This window comes from Aptenodytes forsteri, unplaced genomic scaffold, assembly GCF_000699145.1.
Source record: "Aptenodytes forsteri isolate BGI_AS27 unplaced genomic scaffold, ASM69914v1 Scaffold93, whole genome shotgun sequence".
Classification (NCBI taxonomy): domain Eukaryota; kingdom Metazoa; phylum Chordata; class Aves; order Sphenisciformes; family Spheniscidae; genus Aptenodytes; species Aptenodytes forsteri.
Window position 1 is genome coordinate 9,989,332 of NW_008794665.1, and position 19,047 is coordinate 10,008,378.

The 19,047-nt window shown below is 44.0% G+C and overlaps 1 protein-coding gene across 1 annotated transcript; it reads left to right on the forward strand.

Annotated features, from left to right (window-relative positions):
* Window positions 1-594: 594 nt before the first annotated feature.
* On the forward strand, window positions 595-17,254 carry LOC103894256 (transmembrane protease serine 11E-like). Its single transcript, XM_009273604.1, has 10 exons — window positions 595-687; window positions 8,552-8,675; window positions 9,828-9,943; window positions 10,381-10,448; window positions 12,044-12,207; window positions 13,204-13,242; window positions 14,968-15,148; window positions 15,373-15,638; window positions 16,541-16,683; window positions 17,093-17,254. The coding sequence occupies exons 1-10, from the start codon at window positions 595-597 to the stop codon at window positions 17,252-17,254; spliced, it is 1,356 nt and encodes a 451-aa protein (XP_009271879.1).
* The last annotated feature ends 1,793 nt before the right edge of the window (window positions 17,255-19,047 follow it).

Genomic DNA, 19,047 nt, shown 5'->3' on the forward strand with positions numbered 1-19,047 from the left:
TGCAAATATTTGTATCACAAATGTTTACGACCTAGAATTTTTCCAGGACAGAAATGTGTGTGTGGTTAGGTGGCTGCAATTAAAATTAATGTCTAAGGAGTTAAAGAAGAATGACAAACTTGGATTTCTCCTTGAAATGGTTATGGGGGCAAGTTCTTGTCTGGCCAAATGACCAATTTCAAGGAAGTTCAAGGGTGTTAAGAGGCACATGCCACTGAATCTACATCAATTTATGTCAGCTCCGTATCTGGCCTGTGACTGAACATTGTCTCTTTAGAACACGCAATTTTTTTGTGTTGGTCCTGCCCATAATTTCTGACTTGTTTTTAATTATACCAAAGAAGGAAATAAACTCTGTGTCCTTGCAAAATTTTCATGGTTTTTCTGATTCGGGGTGTTGCAGGGTGTAGTTAATGCTCTGAAAAGGCTTCGGGATTCCTGGATGAAAGGTGTGATGAAAGAAGTGTATTGTTGTTTTAGGGGAGGAATCATGCTACTGGGTAAGCCTCTGTCACTGAGACTTGCTGGACTTGTTTGTTCTGACTTGCCTATGACTCTTTTCTTTCCTAATTCAGGAGATAAAGCCTCAAGTCTATGCTGAGATGCTGCACAGTGCGTTGTGGCATTTGGGACAGTGTGTCTCCCAGACAGAAGAGCTTCTTGCTGACCTCTCAGTGCTACCCAGAGGTGAGTACCGCAGCCTTCTGACTTGCTCCTTGGGAGTTTGGGCAGCATGGCTATATCATGCGTAGATTTATAGGTCAGTTTGAGCTTTGACCAAGGGTGTGGGGAGAATGGCACTAGCTCTGAGCTTACTTCTGATTTGAGCTGCCTTCCATGCATCAGTAATCCTTCTGATATTTCACCCTTTCTCCTCACCCAAAATGCATTTGTTTTCCGAGAATTCCCCAGCTCCTCTACAGCATGGTATGGTTACAAATCAAGGTGGCCTATGGCCACTGAAGGTTGCACTGGGGGAGCAGGTGAGAGTCATCTCACTGCGCCCCGACTCTGATCTGCCGTTTGTGTTAGTGCAGTTAGAATGTGTTGCAGTCACAACCGCTGAGATAATAGCGTGGTACAAGAGGGTGAGTGGAGTAAAGTAGGTAAAAATAGCTTCTTGTGCTCTTGTTTGTTTTCATGGGCTTTGTATGCAGCCAGTGAAGTGTTAATCTGTGCAGAATCATCTTGGAAACGCACCAAATCTGGCACCAGACCATTTCACCCACCCTGCCTTGGAATGAAAATCAAACTGAAAACCCACAAAGACTATAACTGCTTGTTTGGTGTCTCGATTCTGGAGTAGATTTCAACCAGTCGAAGTGGGACCAAGGGAGGCAGGCAGACCTATTTTCAAAGGCTGAAAAGCAGAGATCTGCTGCTATATTCTGGGACTGCTGAACTAACAGAATAAGATATTTGTCTATGACCAACACAGCTGGAAGTGGAAATCTGAGAGGTAAAGATGATGTAGAAGTTGCAGAACCTTATCCTAACCTGACTGCAATCAGTGGCCATGTACTTAATATTTCCTTTACACTGGGATGATGTCTCACATGTTCATGGAGACTGTAAAGTCCTTGTGTAGTGAGTAGCCCTCCTAGTTCTACTAAAGCTTATTTCAGAACATGGGAGTCTTTCTCAAGATGTTGGCTGTGGCAGTCAACTGTAGAAAGATGCATTATTGATCAGGGATATTTCAGTTGTCGGCATTACAGTTATGTCCCACAGACTGTTGTAGTACTACAGAAGGCTACCTCTATCCCAACAATTAAAGACCTCATAACCTCCAAAAAGCTCTATGCAAAATGGATGAGAGAGTAAGGAACAACAAACCTTTTGTGCTGATTGCACAGGTGATCAAACAATCAGGGAAGCCTGTATGAGCAGCATTTTGGCATCATGGATATAGTTACTGGTAAGCTCCGAGTTAACACATCCCAAAGACTGAATGCTGCCCTTGAATCTTGATGCAAATGACAAGAACAGTATTTGGAACTGTTGTCTTTGCCCAGCTGAAGTGTGCGTCTGGGAAGCAGCAAGACGTTGGTAGAATTGGATGGTTAAGGGGAGGAGCTCAATTAGTAAGTGGCAAATACATTAGTGATGCTTTATCACTTGTTTAAGGGTGTGGGGCTGTCAAGCTGATTCAGCGTGACACATAGAAGAACACACACATTTTGTTTCCCTCAGCAGATCCTTTCAATGTTTGGAAGTCTTCCGTTGTATCAGAATTGCTTTGGGAGATATCAAACATTGAGTGATTGAGGCTGGTAGGTAACTGACCTCATCGAGACAAGGGTCTTGCAGTACTTAGGCAGGCACTAGCTGCTTCTGTTTCAATGCCCAAAGCAGTAGAGGTTGTTGTCCCATTCTCTTAGAAGTGTGTGTCCTGAGCATGCCACAAGAGTGGAGGAGAAGCATTAGGTTGGTGTGATTGCTTGTGGCAAAGGTGGGAGTGGAATTAGCACGTCTTGCTTTGTGGCCCTGTGCTTTTGCTACAGGACTCCTGGACTAAGCCAGACGTATTTCAGTTGCTGCCATTCCCAACCACCCTGCCAAGGTAGATAGCTTCAGGTACCTAGTCTGGATTTTCAAATTGCACTCACCGGGCCAGCAGATTAGTCTGTTGTCTTGTGAAAGGTCCCATTTCTAGGAAGAGTGATTGTAGGGATGTGCCTAAATCCATCTTTGAATGGAAAAACTGGTCATGGCTATAAATGTGGAGAGACCCTCAGCAGCAGATGTGCCACCCAAGCTCTGCCACTGGCTCTTCTGAGAGTATTGGAATATCAGTGAGCAGGGGTATAATAATAAATTTATTATAGGAAGACAGCAGCAGATCAGATAGAAGAGGTTGCATGTCGTCTTCTATGCAGAGCATGGCAAAACACCTTCAGTAAACAGCTGGTGCCAGAAAACATGGTTTAGATTAATCTAAAAGCAAATCTAGGTCAGAGTGCTATGAGGGATTAGCTTAAGAAGTCAAAAAAACGTCAAGGGCAGATCTGTAAAACAGAACAGGGTAGTTGTTCTGTGCTTATCTAGCAGCTCAGTGACTAGGGCCTTTTCTTAGAACAAAGGTGATAAAGTTACGCTTCCTTTTCTTGTCTGAATGGACATTTTCTGATCAGTTTTCTGGTATTGTTCTTACTGAGGCTTTTGATAACACACAGTAACTCAACCAGAAGAGATGGATGTGCTCAATATAGTGAATCAAATCCTGCAAGCAGATGTGGGAGCTGAACTTTCATCACTTGCATTGTGAATGAACATAGTAACCTTTTAGGGAGTTTGGTACAGGATGAGAGAGGAAAAACAGCTTGTCATCTGTGTATTGTGCTTGTCTTTTGCTTTTGGGTAAATGTTCCAAATTGCAAGGTAAAGAATTCATTTGGGGTTAATCAGAAATCCAACCTGAAATCCTGTTTTCTCCTTGGTTTCACAGGGAAGACCAGACAATTTTAGCTCTGTAAAATTTCAGTACAACTCTTCTTCCTAACGTGCCAGTAACTATTAATGTAGCTTTATTTTTTACTGTTTTGCACTTATTAAAATATCCTGTATTGAGGCTTGATTTAATATATTTCTAAACACAACTTTACTGTGTTTAAAATAACTTAATTCTATACAAACATAGCTGTTTCTAAAATAGTTCATTTGGATGAATTTTTTTCAGTATGGAATAACTTTTTAGTGATCAAAACACATTCTTTGGCTCAGAGCCAAGGTGTGTAAACTAGGAGACTTAATAGTTTGCATTTCCAGACCCCAATGAACTGTGATATAAAATTGTCAGATGCTGCTGTCTCCATGGATTGTCTTGGGCTCCTTGGGAATGAAGTGTGTTTTAAATGAGAACAGGAATTGCTGGAGGAGGTCTAATGTTCATCCATAGTATTGCCAAGATAAGCAGTTTTGTACTGAACTAAAAGATCTTGGGTTTGAAACTTCTTGCTAATTCACTGCAGACTGAAAGCTGCCAGACACAGACCGTGAGGAGGTGGTTTTCAGAGCAGAGAGGACTCAGCCTTTGAGGTCTCCCAGTGGAGTCTGGCTTCTGATCTCTTGTTAAGGTTTGCTCTTAAGGAATGAAAGTTATCCTCATCCATGCTGGAGGATGAATGCATTTTTGTTACCTGAATTCCCCTGTCTGCCCCCCTGAAAGTTAATTTGCATTAATACGGGAGTTTAGGCAGTAAAAAAAATCAAAGCGGGTGGTATAAAGAAGCAAGAAATGTGAGGCTGTACAAAACACCTGACTCTGGAAGGCATCTACCCAGACAGCTGTGGTATTGGGGGTCTTCTGAGAACGCCTATCTATTAAGCAGTGCCTCTTTGCCACAAGAAGAAAGAAAAGATGCATCTATGGTTGAAGGCAATGAGATCATCTCTGCCTCTACATTCATCAGCACTGCAGAGGATCCGTGTTTCTTTGGCCAGTGAGCGTTGCTGGGTGGAGCAGAGTTTTCTTGGTTACTAGAGTGCAGAGAAGACCATGCAGAAGTCTGATTCCTAAACAGGGGGATCCACCTGCCACTGAACTATTTAAGTACAGAGATGGATGTCCCAGGCACAGGAATCCCTGTCAGGTGGTTATTCTGGTAGAGCATGACAATCCTGCCCTCCGTGGCATAATAGCAAAAAGGCTGGGGGGGTGAAGGAGCTAGTTGGAGGTGTAATGTGCGTGATTAATGACTGAATGCATTGAGTGGACATAACCTGAACAAGAACTGTCTTTCACTAAACATCCTAGTAGGTCTCAGCAAAGGTGGGCTCAAAACCAGACCTAGTTGTGAGTGTGTTTTGTTTTGTGAATACAGACCCTAGCATGACGGTGTCAAAGGCTAGAACTCCTGGGCGCTACTGGAAATATATGCTGCTCTAATGCAAGCAATACACATTTGGTGTTGCCTGCACTCCAGCTGTTCTTCAGTGAGTAAAGGATAGGTGATTTTGGGCAAAACAAGACCATCTGTTCCCTGCATTCATGCTGATTCCTGAAATGGGTGGCAAAAGATTAGGTATTTCCTAAAAAGCTAAAAACAGGAGAGTTTTTCTTTCCCAACCCTTCTGCACAACTGGTGACTAGCATGTCTGCTGATAAAATAGACAAAAAAAAAATGGGGGCTGCTGAGCTGGGTCCTGCACACAGGCATCACAGTTGAAGGATACATGCTGGCAATTGTACACTGTGGAAGGTGATGAGACTTGGTGCTTCCATTGCACAAGAGATTTTTTTCCTGTTCTGATACTTACCTTAGCAAGATGGAAGTTGAGAGCATCCTGCTAAAGGGATGAAACTGTTTTGGGTTTGAAGAGGTATTTCCACTTTAATTTGTATATCCTATATATAAATAATTACCTATATGAATGTAGAAATATATGGAAGTGCTTCCTTTAAACTGTTTTCTTAAAAAAAAAATTAAAGTGAAATCAGTATCAGAAGCGGAGGAGGTTTTTATTCCTCATCTCCCATGTTTCCATTTCCCCCAGCACTGCAGCAGTTCCTAAGGTATCTGCTTTCCCCTTGCAAGTCTGTGTGATCTGTGGAGAGAAAGCAGTTCTGAAATGTTTGGAGGAGAAGGGGGTCTGTGCCACCAGTGTTTGATGTAGCTGGTATTTGCATGAAAAGGAAATAGAGACAGATTGAAATGGAGGACAGTGCTGCCTGTCAGAGCATGAGTCTCACGGGCAGCGAGACACTCATTTCTCAAGCATGAGTCTTAAGCTTTTGTAGCTTAGGTATAAGGCCTCGTCTTGAGGAAATCTGTCTGTATACAGTTCAAGAAAGCTGGTGGTTATGAAACAAGAGTACTGTTGTCTCAGTATCTGCAGAGTCAGCCATACGCTGTCAGGGCTGTGCTGTGTGTTCTTTGTGTCAAGAGCAATGGAGGGATGTTGCTTTGATTGCTGTTCAGGTTGAAGCCCACTGGGGTGGGGACAGCTGAAGCACAGTGAACCGGTTTGATTGAGACTGATGGCAGGGGCTTGGGCTGGAGAGCAAAAGCTCTCCAGTGAGGAGAGCAAAGTTGGATGCTAAAGCAGAATCTTTAAAACATGAGAGGTGTCTAGCTAAGGAGGGGCAGAGGCGTATTGCCATAGCGGGCTGTTTTGGTTAGCCAAGGGGCTTGCCCTCAAGGGCAGTAATTGGCTGCCTATGGGGTATGCTGCAATTCCGTGAGCTGGGACTGTGAAAGACTGCGAGCTGTGAGATGAGGATGGGAATGCTCCATGGGAGGCTGCAGCATATTAAAGAAACTGAGGCAGGACAGTCTCACTGGTCTTAGGTTTTTATCTGAATCTCTGCATCTGTTAAACCCTATGGGGTAATGGATAGCATATGCAGTGAAGGCCTAGATGGTGAGAAGTCAAGGCCTCCGTGGAACCAGTTGAGCTCTAGTGTGTGCATATTATGTGCTTATTGCAACTTGCAGTTTCCAAAGAAAGTAATCTTGGCCAGCCTGGGCTTTCAGACTCCTATCAACTGCCCTGCAGTCTGTTTTGCAGAGCCTTGCCATCAGGGAGCTGAGCCAGTCTAGTGGGGAGACAGCTAGATTTGGGGAGAACTTGGACTGTGCATTGCCAGAACATAACTTTGCCCCAATAAAGCAGGCAAAACAGAAGGAGAGGTACTAGGCTTCTCTGTAGCATGTGACTCTGAAGCAGAAGGCTTGATCCTGGTCACCTGTCCTGGGTATTTTGGTAACACTAAGCTGCTGCTTGTAACCACCTGCAGTTGTGGTGCTGGCTGAAGCTACCTTGTTTAACTTTTTCTTTCTAGTATGCCACCTGTTTGGGTAAAAACTTGCCTGCTTCCCTTCTTAAGCAATGGACTGTGATATCTGCCAGCACTCTCACTAGACAAAAACAAGCTTTTATGTGAGGCGATTCTATGATTAAACTCTGAGATGCTTCCAACTTCCCTGTTGCTTGCTGAGCACACCATTACTGTGTGCAGACCTCTCAGCTGCTTCCTCTGTGGCTCTAGCCTTTTTTCTTTTTTCTGGTTTGCCTTGCTTACCATCTCTTCCTTGTAGCTTTGCTCAGCTTTCTTGCCCTCAGGGCAGAGTGTGTAACCTCATTCTGCTCTTCCACCACTTCACTGTCTTTTGCTGTCTTGGATTTGTGCATCATACCCTCACCTTCACTGCTCATCTGCCCCCTCAGCTTATTTCCTAAGATGGAGCCTCTGCTGGTATACTGCTCTGCTTTCACTGTGATTTCTTCTTTGCCACCTTGTAGTCAGAAAACCTGCAAAGATTTACTCTCTCTGCCTGCCTTTCTGTCCCTTGCTGCCCCTGTTTTCTCAGATGTTGCTCAGAAATGGCTGTGCCATAGGCCTGAAAAGGGGAAAACAGCATTTAGTATGTCTGGTCCACAGCAATACAAACATGGATCAGTGGGTTTAAAACAGCATGGTGACTAGCCAGCTGAGTCCCTCCTCCCCAGAGCTGGCTGCTGCCGTTTGTCACTCCAGGCACCTTTGAGAGATTATCCCACGTGTTTTTCTGATACCCTGTACTAATGCCAACCGTGATGTAGAGACTCAGTGTGTGGCATGACAACAATTACTACATAGTGTGCTGTGGAATTGCTGGGGATCTGAAATAATTGTACTTACGGCTTTGCATCATCCCACAACAAAGCTACTGAGGACATGTGCAAAAATGCATTTTTCCTAATGTTCTCTTGCTTAATGCTGCACAGAAGACATAAGCAGAGGAGAAAGGCTTATGTGCCTTTGTCCATGTGTGAGTCAAGTTCCCAACCCTTTTATAGATCCGCTGTTGGCTTTCAGCGGGTCGCTCAGTCTGGGTCTTGTTGCCATAGCACATTTACACATGAGTAGCTATTTCTCTCCCCTCTGACAGACTGTCTGGCAGGTGACAGGATGTGGTCTCTTACAATGTATGTGTGGTTTTGGTGCAATAAACCCCAAACCCTGTAGGGCATCAATAAATGTTACTACTCATACCAACTAAAAATAACTCAAAGCTGTATGTTATATGGCATCTCTGGTAGCCTAGAGTATCCTTGGTGCAGAAGTCATTTCATCAGTCATGAATTATTACATTTATGTTCAGTTTAAGTACCTGTGTGGGCAGTCAGCCGCACTTGAAATCTATGTAATATTTCCTGATGGGAAATTGTCTCTACTAGCAATACCTGCACAACTCTAGGCTTTTCTCAGGGATGCATGTGAGGCAACGGAGGTAAATTAGAACACAGGAAATTCTGACTAAATATAAAGAAAAAGCTTTTGCCATGGGGGTGGTCAGAGACTGGACTAGGACTCCTGAGAGACTAGGGGATCTGTGTCCTTGGAGATACTAAAAATTTGACTGGACAAAGCCTGGAGCAACCTGCTGTAGTGGGACCTGGTTTGAGCAGAAGGTCAGACCCCCAGGGTCCAGAGGTCCTTCCCAGCCTACCTCATTCTGTGAGGTTTGTCAGCTGAGCTAAGCTGTGCCAGATATGATTTGGCTCAGGATGCGCTATTGTCTTTGTAATAGAGTTGAATTTCTCCATGTTGTTTTCTTTGATGCAGATAGTGATCCAGATGGACAGAGCAACAGAGCGTATAGAGCCATGGAAGATGGCAATCATCGTTGTGTCAGTGATAGTAGGCTTAGCCCTCATCATTGGCTTGATTACATTTTTTTTGTGCCATGGTAAGTGCACCACTCTTTGTTGTCACAAGTCTTCAGGAATCTGTTGTGTTTCACTTGCTACTGTGGTCTTGCCTGATGATTTAGGTATACAATTCACCCCTGGTATAGAATCCACATGAGAACTTACTAGACCCTATTCAAGATCTGAATTGATTAGAAAACCTGCAAGAGTACTTAAAATATCATTTACTTGAAGCAGGGATTTAAGTTTTGTCCCTCTTTTTGTTTCTTGTCTTGCCCTGGTGCCTCCACTGGTATCCATGGTTAACCAAAGGCTAGCAGTCTTCTGTGTAAGCCAGGGGTGTGTCTAGTACTCAGGCTATGCATATAAGCTTGGTCTTGAACAGGGTTTTTGCAGAAACTGAACCTGGCACCTCTAGCTGAGGATATTCCAGAGAGAGGGCAGAGGTTTAGGCTTTTTGGACCCCAGGAGTCAGTCCTGGTTGCCAAGGGCTCAGTTTCAGTAGTAGATGAATGAAGCCAAGCCATTCTGTTCCCAGTCTCTGAGATATAAGTGTGAAGAGTTTTGAAATGCCTTCCTGCTGGGATGGAACTAATTGTATTGCTGTCACAGCTCACCAAGAGTTGATGAGGCCGTGGCTTGCATTAGGACACTAGACAGAGCAGTGGCAGAGCTACAGCTTAGCTTTGCTTTTTGCTAACTCTGCATTATGGGGCCCCTCTCTGCCATTCACCCAAGAGCCGGATTTTAAACTTAACTTGACTGCTGAACGGATGCAAACAGCTCTGGACCACCTGCCTCTCAGAGGGGCAGGGACATGCCAGAGTGCAGCTAGGGAGGAGTGAGTGTGTCTACTGAGTCAGAAGGGACATATGTGGGCTGGTGTGTCTCGTGCTGTGCTCACCTCGGGCTGATGAGAAGATGGTCCCCAGAGAAATGTTGTAGTGGGTGTAATTTAGAGCTACTTGGGATGGTCCTCAGAGTAGAAATGAGCCCCTAGCTGGTCCATGAGGCAACAAGATGGTCCAGAGCCCCCTCTTCCCAAAGTGCTGCTAAAGCTGTAATTCCACAGCTGACAGGGTCACAGCCAAAGCCTGGGAGCCTTACTTGTGCCATGCTCTGAGGTGCTGTGTATGTCTGAATTGTACTGAAGGAGATCAGCCACCTTTCCCTTTTCTTCTCCTCTGTAGATCAGGACCGATATTATAATGCGTCTTTCCTAATCACCAATGTCAAGTATGGCCCTCAGTATGAAAGGCAAACCACAGAAGATTTCAGGCACCTGAGCCAAGAGATTGAAACCATGGTAAGCTAAGATGTTTCTCTGTTTCTGCTTGACCTATGGTGAAGAGTCCTGCGATTGTGTGATTGGAAATAAGGATGAGGCACAATCACCTCTGACTCTTTATGTGGCTGGCCTTACCTTTCAAACCTTGCTGTAGTGGGTTAAAGATGCGTTGCTGACTGTGTGCAAGTAGTTGGTAAGCACAGGTGCTGTCTGTTCCAGCAGCCCTGTGGTGGAACAGGCACCCACAGAGCAGAAGGGACAACAAAATTGGCCAACTCAGCTGTTTATTTTGGTTCTGCATCCTCTGATGGAAATTTAGCGGTAGCTTTGGTGTAGAGGTGGAGATCCGAAGGCGTTTTCTTGTGTTTCGGAGGCTCATGAGACTGAGTCTTGAGATCTCTTGAGAGCATGTGCATATTACAGGTGTATTTTAACATTCTCTTTTCCTTTAACAGATATCTGCAGTATTCAAGGGGTCCTTTCTAAGTAAAAGGTACATCAGGTCCCATGTTGTCAGTCTAAGGTAAGTAATGTGAAGGTTCAGGAGTAAGCAGGGATGTGATAGATGTCCTTTCTTCCCACCCCTTGACCATACAGAGCGTGCCTGGTTGTTTATGCTTGGATTACACCAGCAGGATGACTAAGTCTTGGCTGGTTGTCGCTCTCCTTTAGTGCTTACAACACTGAGGGCTCAGTTACCTTCAGAGGTCACCAAGGAAGAGAAATTTGGCCTTATACTTGTGCAGATTGATTACCTGAACACCAGTTGTTTGTGGCTGTGCTGCAGTAACTGAATTACTAGGTGATCCCAGCCTTCACTACTAGTTAAGGGCTTGAGAGATGCAGAGTCAGCTCTTTATTCCACTTAATGCTTCCTGTGGAAGCTCAGGCTGGTGTTTACCCCTCCGCATGGTGTACTGCAAGAGGTGACTATTCTCCTCCCTCTCTGAAAAGGTCTGAAGGAATAAATGATTCCACTGTGAGATACCTGGATACAGAGTTGAGGGAAGGAGGCAAGTGAGACATACAGGTATAAAGGTCCTGTGTGAGAGCTTTTAAGTCCTTCCTCTCTCTGCAGTAATTATGTATCACTCAGCAATAAGAGCCATCGCTTCCCTCTCCTTCACGTTAGTTTGGTTTGGAGTTGTATTTCTATAAGGCTCAATTCTGCTGTGGAATATTTTTCCCTAGACAGCAAAGAATGCCAGACTTCCCACAAATGTCCTTCTTCACAGCACTTCTGGGCTTTCTTGTCTTTACCTGTCTCTAGATGGGATGAGTAATTTCCTTAAACTGCTCTGCATTGTTTTCTGCTGCTGGCTTCTTCCACAAGCCTCCCATGCTGTGTATCAGCTGAAATTACAGAACTTGGGAGCTAGCTAGACTTCAAGCAACCTCTTTACACTGTTTGGTCAACCTGAAAGGTATATCTCTTCCCAGCTTGTTTTCGCTACGGATACCTTGTTGTGCAACTAGGCACTGGACCAGCTTAGCTACATCTCTGCTGTCTTTTCCTCTAGGCTTCAGTTGGTTTTCCTTTAGACAGTTAATCTAAAATATTGGGCCCAATATTTTATACTGACAGTAAGTGATCATGCCTTGCTCTGATAACTCAAGCTATTGAGATTTTTGTCTCTAGATACAGTGGAGCTACCTGGCCAATAAATGGACAAGTGACTTAAATGAAAAGAAATGCCAGAAGACCTTTTTAACTTCTGTGGCTCTAAACTGGGGCTTTTGAATGGCTGTTAGGAATGGCTTGTTGGGTATCTGTTGAAGGGTTTTAATTTGCTGTATTGTTCTTACTGCCATCTGTCTCCTACTGACTATGAGCTGCATGGAGGCCAAAGGGAGTGATCCCTCTTCTCCTCAGCTGTGTTGCTTATAACAGTTCCCAGAAAATTCCCTCTGATCATTGTTAAAGCGAGAACCAAGCCTTTTGCTGCCTGCTGACATGTCATCATCTTCCTTTACTTGTGCACAGCTATGCTATTTGTTCTATACATCTGTGCAGACCAGACCTGTTCTTGTATAAAGAAGGCAGATGGTGCAAAGCAGAACAAAGAGGATTAGTGGGCAAAGAGAGAATGACACCACTTTGTTTTTGTTGGTTTGCAGCCCAGATCCTGGTGGAGTGCTTGCATCTGTTGTTCTGGTATTTAAATTTGCCTCAGCTGACAGTAGGGCAACAAGCTGGGGTCACGTCAACCGTGTGTTACGCAGAAGGCTGAAAACAAGCTCCACGTTCTTGAATGTTGACCAGTCTACCCTTACACTCACAGGCAAGTGCCTTAGGTTTGTGTGTTTAGCTTGGAATTTGTTCCTCATACTTTGCTGTTCTTAGTGTAATGAGTTTCAGTTTAGTATGTAAATATGGGCTGTTCTTGTTTTCCTCTTGTCTTCTCAAAATTGTGTGTTATGGCTGACAGAGTGGGAACTTGGAAGAAGTAGCATGAAAAGAACTAAAGCATACTGGCACTGATTTATGGGTGTGAGCTCTCCTCTGTGCATCAGAGGCGCTCTCTGTGTGACCTAGCTCTGTTGAATGACATAGTGCACCCCCAATTCATCAAAAAAAGGCCCAACTTTGTGACCATGGGTTCACAGATTACTTTAAGTCATGCAGTGAATTAAGCAAGAACCTGTATCACCAGGTACTGAAATGCAGAGTCCTCAAGCTATTAAAAAAAAAAGCAAGGCTGAGATGGTTCCCTCTTCTACCGCCTGCCATTGGCTTTGCTTATTTGACAGATTGCTGTAGCAAGTTTTCATAACAAAACCCTGAGGTTCCCTGGCCAGTAATCCTCTCCCATTAATCTGTTGCTGGTTACCATCAGAATCTGGCAGAAGGTTTTTTTGTAGGAAAGAAATCAGTAATGTTACAGTTTAGCTCCAGTCAATCCCAGCACTGAGGATTTGTGAAGACTGTTTTGAACACCTTGCCATACTGAACCTGAACAAATGCATGTAGGCATTTATATTGAGCACAGCCGCCAGCACATGTAGATGTTACTTGGACCTATTTGCAGTCATCTGCTGCTTTTGTTAGTTTTGAGCTAAGGCAAGAAAGATGTATCCTTTGGCCTTAAGCTTTCAATGAGGAACACAGGCATAATTGAACTTCCCCAACAGAGCAAATTATTCCTTTTACCGTACTGTCACTCCATGCAGCAATGCAAGCCATTTAATTTGTGTTTGCTGGGTACAGGGAGGGAGTCTGTGCTAGATCACGTAGCAGTATGAGATATACTCACTGTGGTGTTTGCTTTTCATTTCAGAGTTGAATAAGGAAAAGGGAGATAACCTTTTAAACAACTGTAAGTACAAATGCTTTATAGAAAAGGTCCAGGGACATGGTGCTATAGGTTCTGTGTTTACAAGATTCTTATGCTTTTGAGATGCAAGTTGAAAAAATAACTTGTTAAAGATACTAGAGCAGTAGACAGTGCATGAGCCAGGGAAAACTTCAGCTGATTTTCTTGCAGTCAGGCTGGGTCTGTAGTGTTTGCAGAATCAGACATTCTGACTTGGTGGTGGGAAGCACTTGCTTTAATGTTGGTCACGGGAAGTAGGGGCATATAGATGAGCTGCTGTTAGTGAGCTTTGCACAAGGACTGCAGTTGCTGTGGGCCAAGATTCTTGCTGGAATCCTTCCAAAAACATTTTCCCTCCTGCCCCTTCCTCCTTGCAGAAATGTTTGGCAATAGCTGTCTGTCAGATTTCAGCTAAACCTTGCAATGTACAGGGAAAGGCCAGAGGGTGGGAGAAGGGAGAAGAGCTGTCCACAGTGAGAGCAAGGCAGTGGCACAGCTGTGGAGAAGGGCAGGTTCTCAGTCCCTCTCCTGTTTTGTGTTCCCCTGTGAGGTCTTAAAGCTTCTCTGGAAACAGGGAGACAGTGTTAAGTCCCCTCCCAGGGGACTACATCAGTCCCCTGCATGGTCTCAGAGCCTTTGCATGTTAGCTTTCCATGTTTAAATGGACTCTGAGAATTAACTGGTTTGGATCTAACTTTTTTCAGCTGAGTAATACGTGACTGTGCTGTTGGCACAGTGGCTATAAGTAAACTGTTGGAGGAAGAGGACGCTATTTTTTTTGTTGCTGTTGTCAAGGCTGACCTGGAGGTGACCTGACAAAATCCTTTGTTTGCTTAGTTTGTGGGTGGGCTTTTTGTTTGGTTTTGTGGTTTTTTGCGAACTAGTCTTCAGCAATTCTGTGACACTTAAAGCTATACTGACTATGTTGGTCTTGCCTTTGCTCTACAGGTGGGATGTTACAAATAATGGGAAGATTGCCTCCACTGAGTTCACAACTGATGTGCAGTGTCTGTCTTGTGCATATTATGGTGGTGATGTGTCTATTAAAGCTTAGAGCTGCTCTGGTGTTGGGGGTTCCTCAGTATTTTCATACTCAATTTTTAAGAAGTCTGTTTAAAAAAAACAAAAGCAAACTAAGGATATTCTTTTTTTTCATACAGTACCAAGAGAGGGTTTAGTCTTTAGATGAAACTTAGATGCCGTTATTATGAAAGCTATATGAATGTAAATGCTTAGGTTAATTATCAGTGCATGTCTTTGTGCCTAATAATCTGTGTGTGTACCTGTATGCACAGACACATTAATGGCTATGTATGTTACCTTTCCCTCTGTACAGCTCTGGTCAAATATCAAACAAAGCAAGGTTTGTAGAGGCAATATTTTTTTTTAACTAGGTAAACAGTTACAACTGGAGAAAATAAACAGTGTCTCAGATATACAGCCTTCAGTTCCCATGGGAGTACATATGGGCTTGTGTGTCTGAAAACTGGCTTAATGAAAAAGTAGTGACTCTTCTACCAAACTTCTTTGTTTACACCACATCTATCCTGAGATGCTTGTAACCATGACACTTGGTTTCCCTGCTACTGGAGGCACTGCTTTAGGTGAAGGCTGTCTCTTGACACCCCTGCCCTGTTACGCCTGTGCCTGCAGCCGTGTGGGCCTTTCCCAGAGCAACACCCTGATTTCCCTCCATCAGCTAAAGCGGAGCTGCCTTTTCTTTGACAGGCTGTGGAATACGAAGACAGACATTCTCCTTCACAGGAGTGGAGAGAATAATTGGCGGGCAGCGTGCGCGGGACGGGGAATGGCCGTGGCAGGCTAGTATTCAGCTTGATGGGACCCATCGCTGTGGTGCATCGGTGATCAGTAATAAGTGGCTTGTGACTGCAGCCCACTGCTTTAGAGGGTAAGTCATCAGCACCTTTCTGATCCTACAGGCCTTAGGACTCTTGGGTGCAATGACCTTTCGTGACCCACTAATGTCTGTATCTGAAAGATAATGAAGCTTGGCTCTTCTCTGTCCTGTTAGGCAAACCTGACCACATTGCATTTTGATGCTTAAATGAAGAACTAAGCTTCTTTCAGGATCTTGTTTTGTGTGGCTGTGACATGACCTCAAGTATCTTACAGAGCAAGAGATCCTCGGAGGTGGACTGCCAGCTTTGGAATTCTGTTGAGACCTCCAAAACAGAAAAAATTCGTCCGAAGAATTATCATTCATGAAAGATACAGCAACTTTGTCTTTGATCATGAATATGATGTGGCTGTTGTGGAACTTGCCTCTGCTATTGAGTTCACGAGTGATGTGCACAGTGTCTGTCTTCCTGAAGCATCCCACATTTTCCCAGAGAACACTTCCTGTTTTGTCACAGGTTGGGGAGCTTTGGAGAATGATGGTGAGTGTCTCTTGCTTTCCTGTGCCCTGTCACACATGTATCTGAGAAGACTGCTGTTAGTTTTATGGGGGTTTTGTTTATTTTAGGTTCCTTAGACTTGGTGTTTGATAGGTGCATGTGCTAATGATACACTTGTAGACTTAATTTGCTGCTTTTTTTCTGGCTTGGTCAGTGGATTGGAATATGGGAGAAAGACCCTACAGGTTAGCCTTACAGGAGTAAGAGCAGCTTTTTTTTGTTGCTTGCATGCATTGTGCTGGTTGAATACATTCTGTTCTCCGTTCCCACTGGCCCAGTCCCTCTAGGTTTAGTTCCAACATGAGTTCTTTTGCCATTCAGCTTTGTCATAGATGTATCATGACAGTTTTCATCAGTTATTCTCTCTTTGGTCATAAATCAGGCTTCAGTTCATCCAATGACTTGAGCGAGCTTCATTCAAATTAGTCCATGTCAGTGAGGTTAGAGATGATGGGACTATAAATCTGCTTATGAGAGCCATTGAACTATATAGGTTGTGTTTCATGGTAGACTCTTGGCGTGTGTAGTGATTGTCCAAAGCCACATTGCGGTTAACCAAGTGGGTCTTTCCAATGATATCAAGGACATATCTTGTAGCCTACAGTTGAATTCAACACTGAAATATCTACAAAAATCCCTTTGCCCATTATGCTAGGGAGCATCTGGTAAGGACGAAAGATGGAGAAGGGTTATGTTTGGAAACAAGTAAAGGACTTTGCGGTGGGTGGGGAGGGGGAACTTTCTTCCTGGTACATTGACTGGGTATCTCCCTTCATTGCCTGTAATGGCAGAAAAGCTGTAGGAAAATCTGGCTGCTCCTAACCCTTGAGTGTTTTAGGTTGCATACCGTGTCTGCAAATTCTAATGCCACTTCTCCTTCTTAGGCTATAGTGTTAATCAGCTTCGACAAGCAGAAGTGAAAATTATAAGCACTGCGACTTGTAATAGAAGACAAGTTTACGGTGGAGCGGTAACACCTGGAATGCTGTGTGCTGGATACTTGGAGGGGCAGGTGGATGCCTGCCAGGTAAGTCTCTTCATAGGTAATAGTAAAAAGGAAATAGATGGGGTGCGAGGTGATGTTTTCTAGAAATAAAATATACTTTGGGGAATCTTGATTAAGTTTATGGGGTTCAATATCTTGACAGATGTAAATGAAGAGCTTCATGGGTCATGGGCTGAAGTCTGCACTTAGGTGCTTGGGGTTTATATATAATGCACGTGAGAATACAGATGTGAGGGTGTGGAGTGGGAGAGACTGAATTAAACATAGGCTGTCAGCCTCTGTATTGTCAGTACAGTATGTGGAGGTTGAATTACAGCTGTGGTCTAGAGACAAATATCTGTCAGTTGTAACGGAACAATTTGAGGCTTGCTGCATTAGCAAGGTGAACACTGTTTACTTTGTTCCTGCCTGTTGACATTTTTCTCCTTAGGGTGACTCTGGTGGGCCACTGGTACATGCAAACTCCAGAGGAATCTGGTATCTTGTGGGAATAGTGAGCTGGGGAGATGAATGTGGCAAGCCAAATAAACCAGGAGTGTACACGCGAGTGACTTACTATCGAAACTGGATCAACTCCAAAACGGGCATCTGAAACCTGCAGTAGGTTAAGTTTTGTGGGCTGTGTACGGCTATTCCTCTGACACATTCTGCTCTGTGGCTACCCTCTAAACAGCTTCTGGCCCAGCTTGTGGTCATGTATCAAGTGCCAGCCAGCTCAGAGTAGTCTAGGACTTAAAATTGGTTTGGCCTACAGCCAGACAGGAACGAACCTGATCCACATGACAGCTGTTTGTTCAAGAAGTACTCTGTCAAAGGGACAACTGCCTTTGTCTATATGCAATATACTGACCCTTTTTTCTCCATGGCCAAATGTCTTGGCCCCTACTTTTATACCCAGGCAAAGTGTTTTGAGCCCAAACAATAATTTACCAGCATCCAAGACAAATTGTAACTAAAACGTGGCCTGCCCATTTGCTGTGTGCTCCCAAGGCCCCATCTATCTCTAGACGAGCTACAGTCCAGCCCCTGACTCCAAGGCTGCTGCGCTTCTGAATTCTTGAGTTTTTTCCTGCATCATTCCAGGGAGCATACTCTAATGAAGAATGGAAGATGGCTTAGAAGTCCTCGTTCCTAATATTACGTCGGACTGTTACTTAGGTGAATAGAGAATTTTTCTTTGCTGTGTTGTCCTAAAAAAGGAATCAGTGGAAAACACCAGCTTCTGTCCACCTTCTTTGAACAAGTGTATGTGTGCCCACTCATCGCTTAATATGAACAGCCCCTACCAGAGTGTTTGCTGTGAGAGTGATTGCTGGACTTAAGACCAAAAACCATTTTATGTTCATACCAGTCTGTTGTCATATCAGAGTATTTGGCTGAATTAATTTCCATTTTTAACTTTCCAGATTGTATTGTTCTGAATAAAAGTCCTTGGCTTTTAGTGCAGGATGGAGGATTGTAACAATCTCAGTATGACCATTGCCAAAAAAACCCCTCTCAAACTTATTCTTGTGAATGCTGTTCTCAAGTCTTTATAATTTAATATGTGCATCTTCAGCTGCATCCTAAAAAAAAAAAAAAGCTTTTGTGTTACAGTGGAAATACCTGTCTCCTTCAGAGCAGGGCAGAACTTCTGACTGACCCAGTAATCTTATGTAAAGATCTCTCTCATCTGTCAGGAAGTAAGAATTGCCTGTGTCTCATTGCCGGACTATAGCTAACTGATTTGATCTCAAGCACACAAACTTCATATTCTCTCTGACTTCATGTTTTCAGGAGCCCATGTTTCCATCTGCCAGGTAGATCTCAAACACTTTCTACACCCCAGCAGCAGAACATGCCTATTCCTGGTGAGGATGCTTTCCTTGGTGTGTCTACAGATGTTTTCCAACACTTTGTGTGGGTGCTGATCCTGACAACAGCAAGTGCTGTGGTCTTAGTTGCTAGATAATGAGCCACTCAGTTGCTCTCTTTTCCCTTCTACAGTCAGAATAGAAAGAACTCAGCAAAGGAGATACCAGCCACACTGTGAAAACTCGGAGCTGGTCCAGTGTGGCAGGCAAGCAAGAATCTTACGCCAGGCTAGAAAAGGCAAACAGCAGGCTTTCGGCATGCTCATAGTTAGAAGATGTCGGGAAAACAGGCCCTCAGTGATTACAGTCTTAAGATCAAAGTGTTGTCCAACTTGAGTACAAGTCAGTTGACATAGTCAATGGCAGTTCAGGGGATCTCCTCTGGACTAGGCAGCTTGCTGCAAATGCTGCCAAACAGAGCAGTAATCCATCGAGTTAACAGAAGTATTTTGGTGATGCATCCTGTGATCTGGCTGCTTGCCAGTACAGAGAACCATGCTTTTCTAGAGCCTCACTGAAGGTACTGGAATAT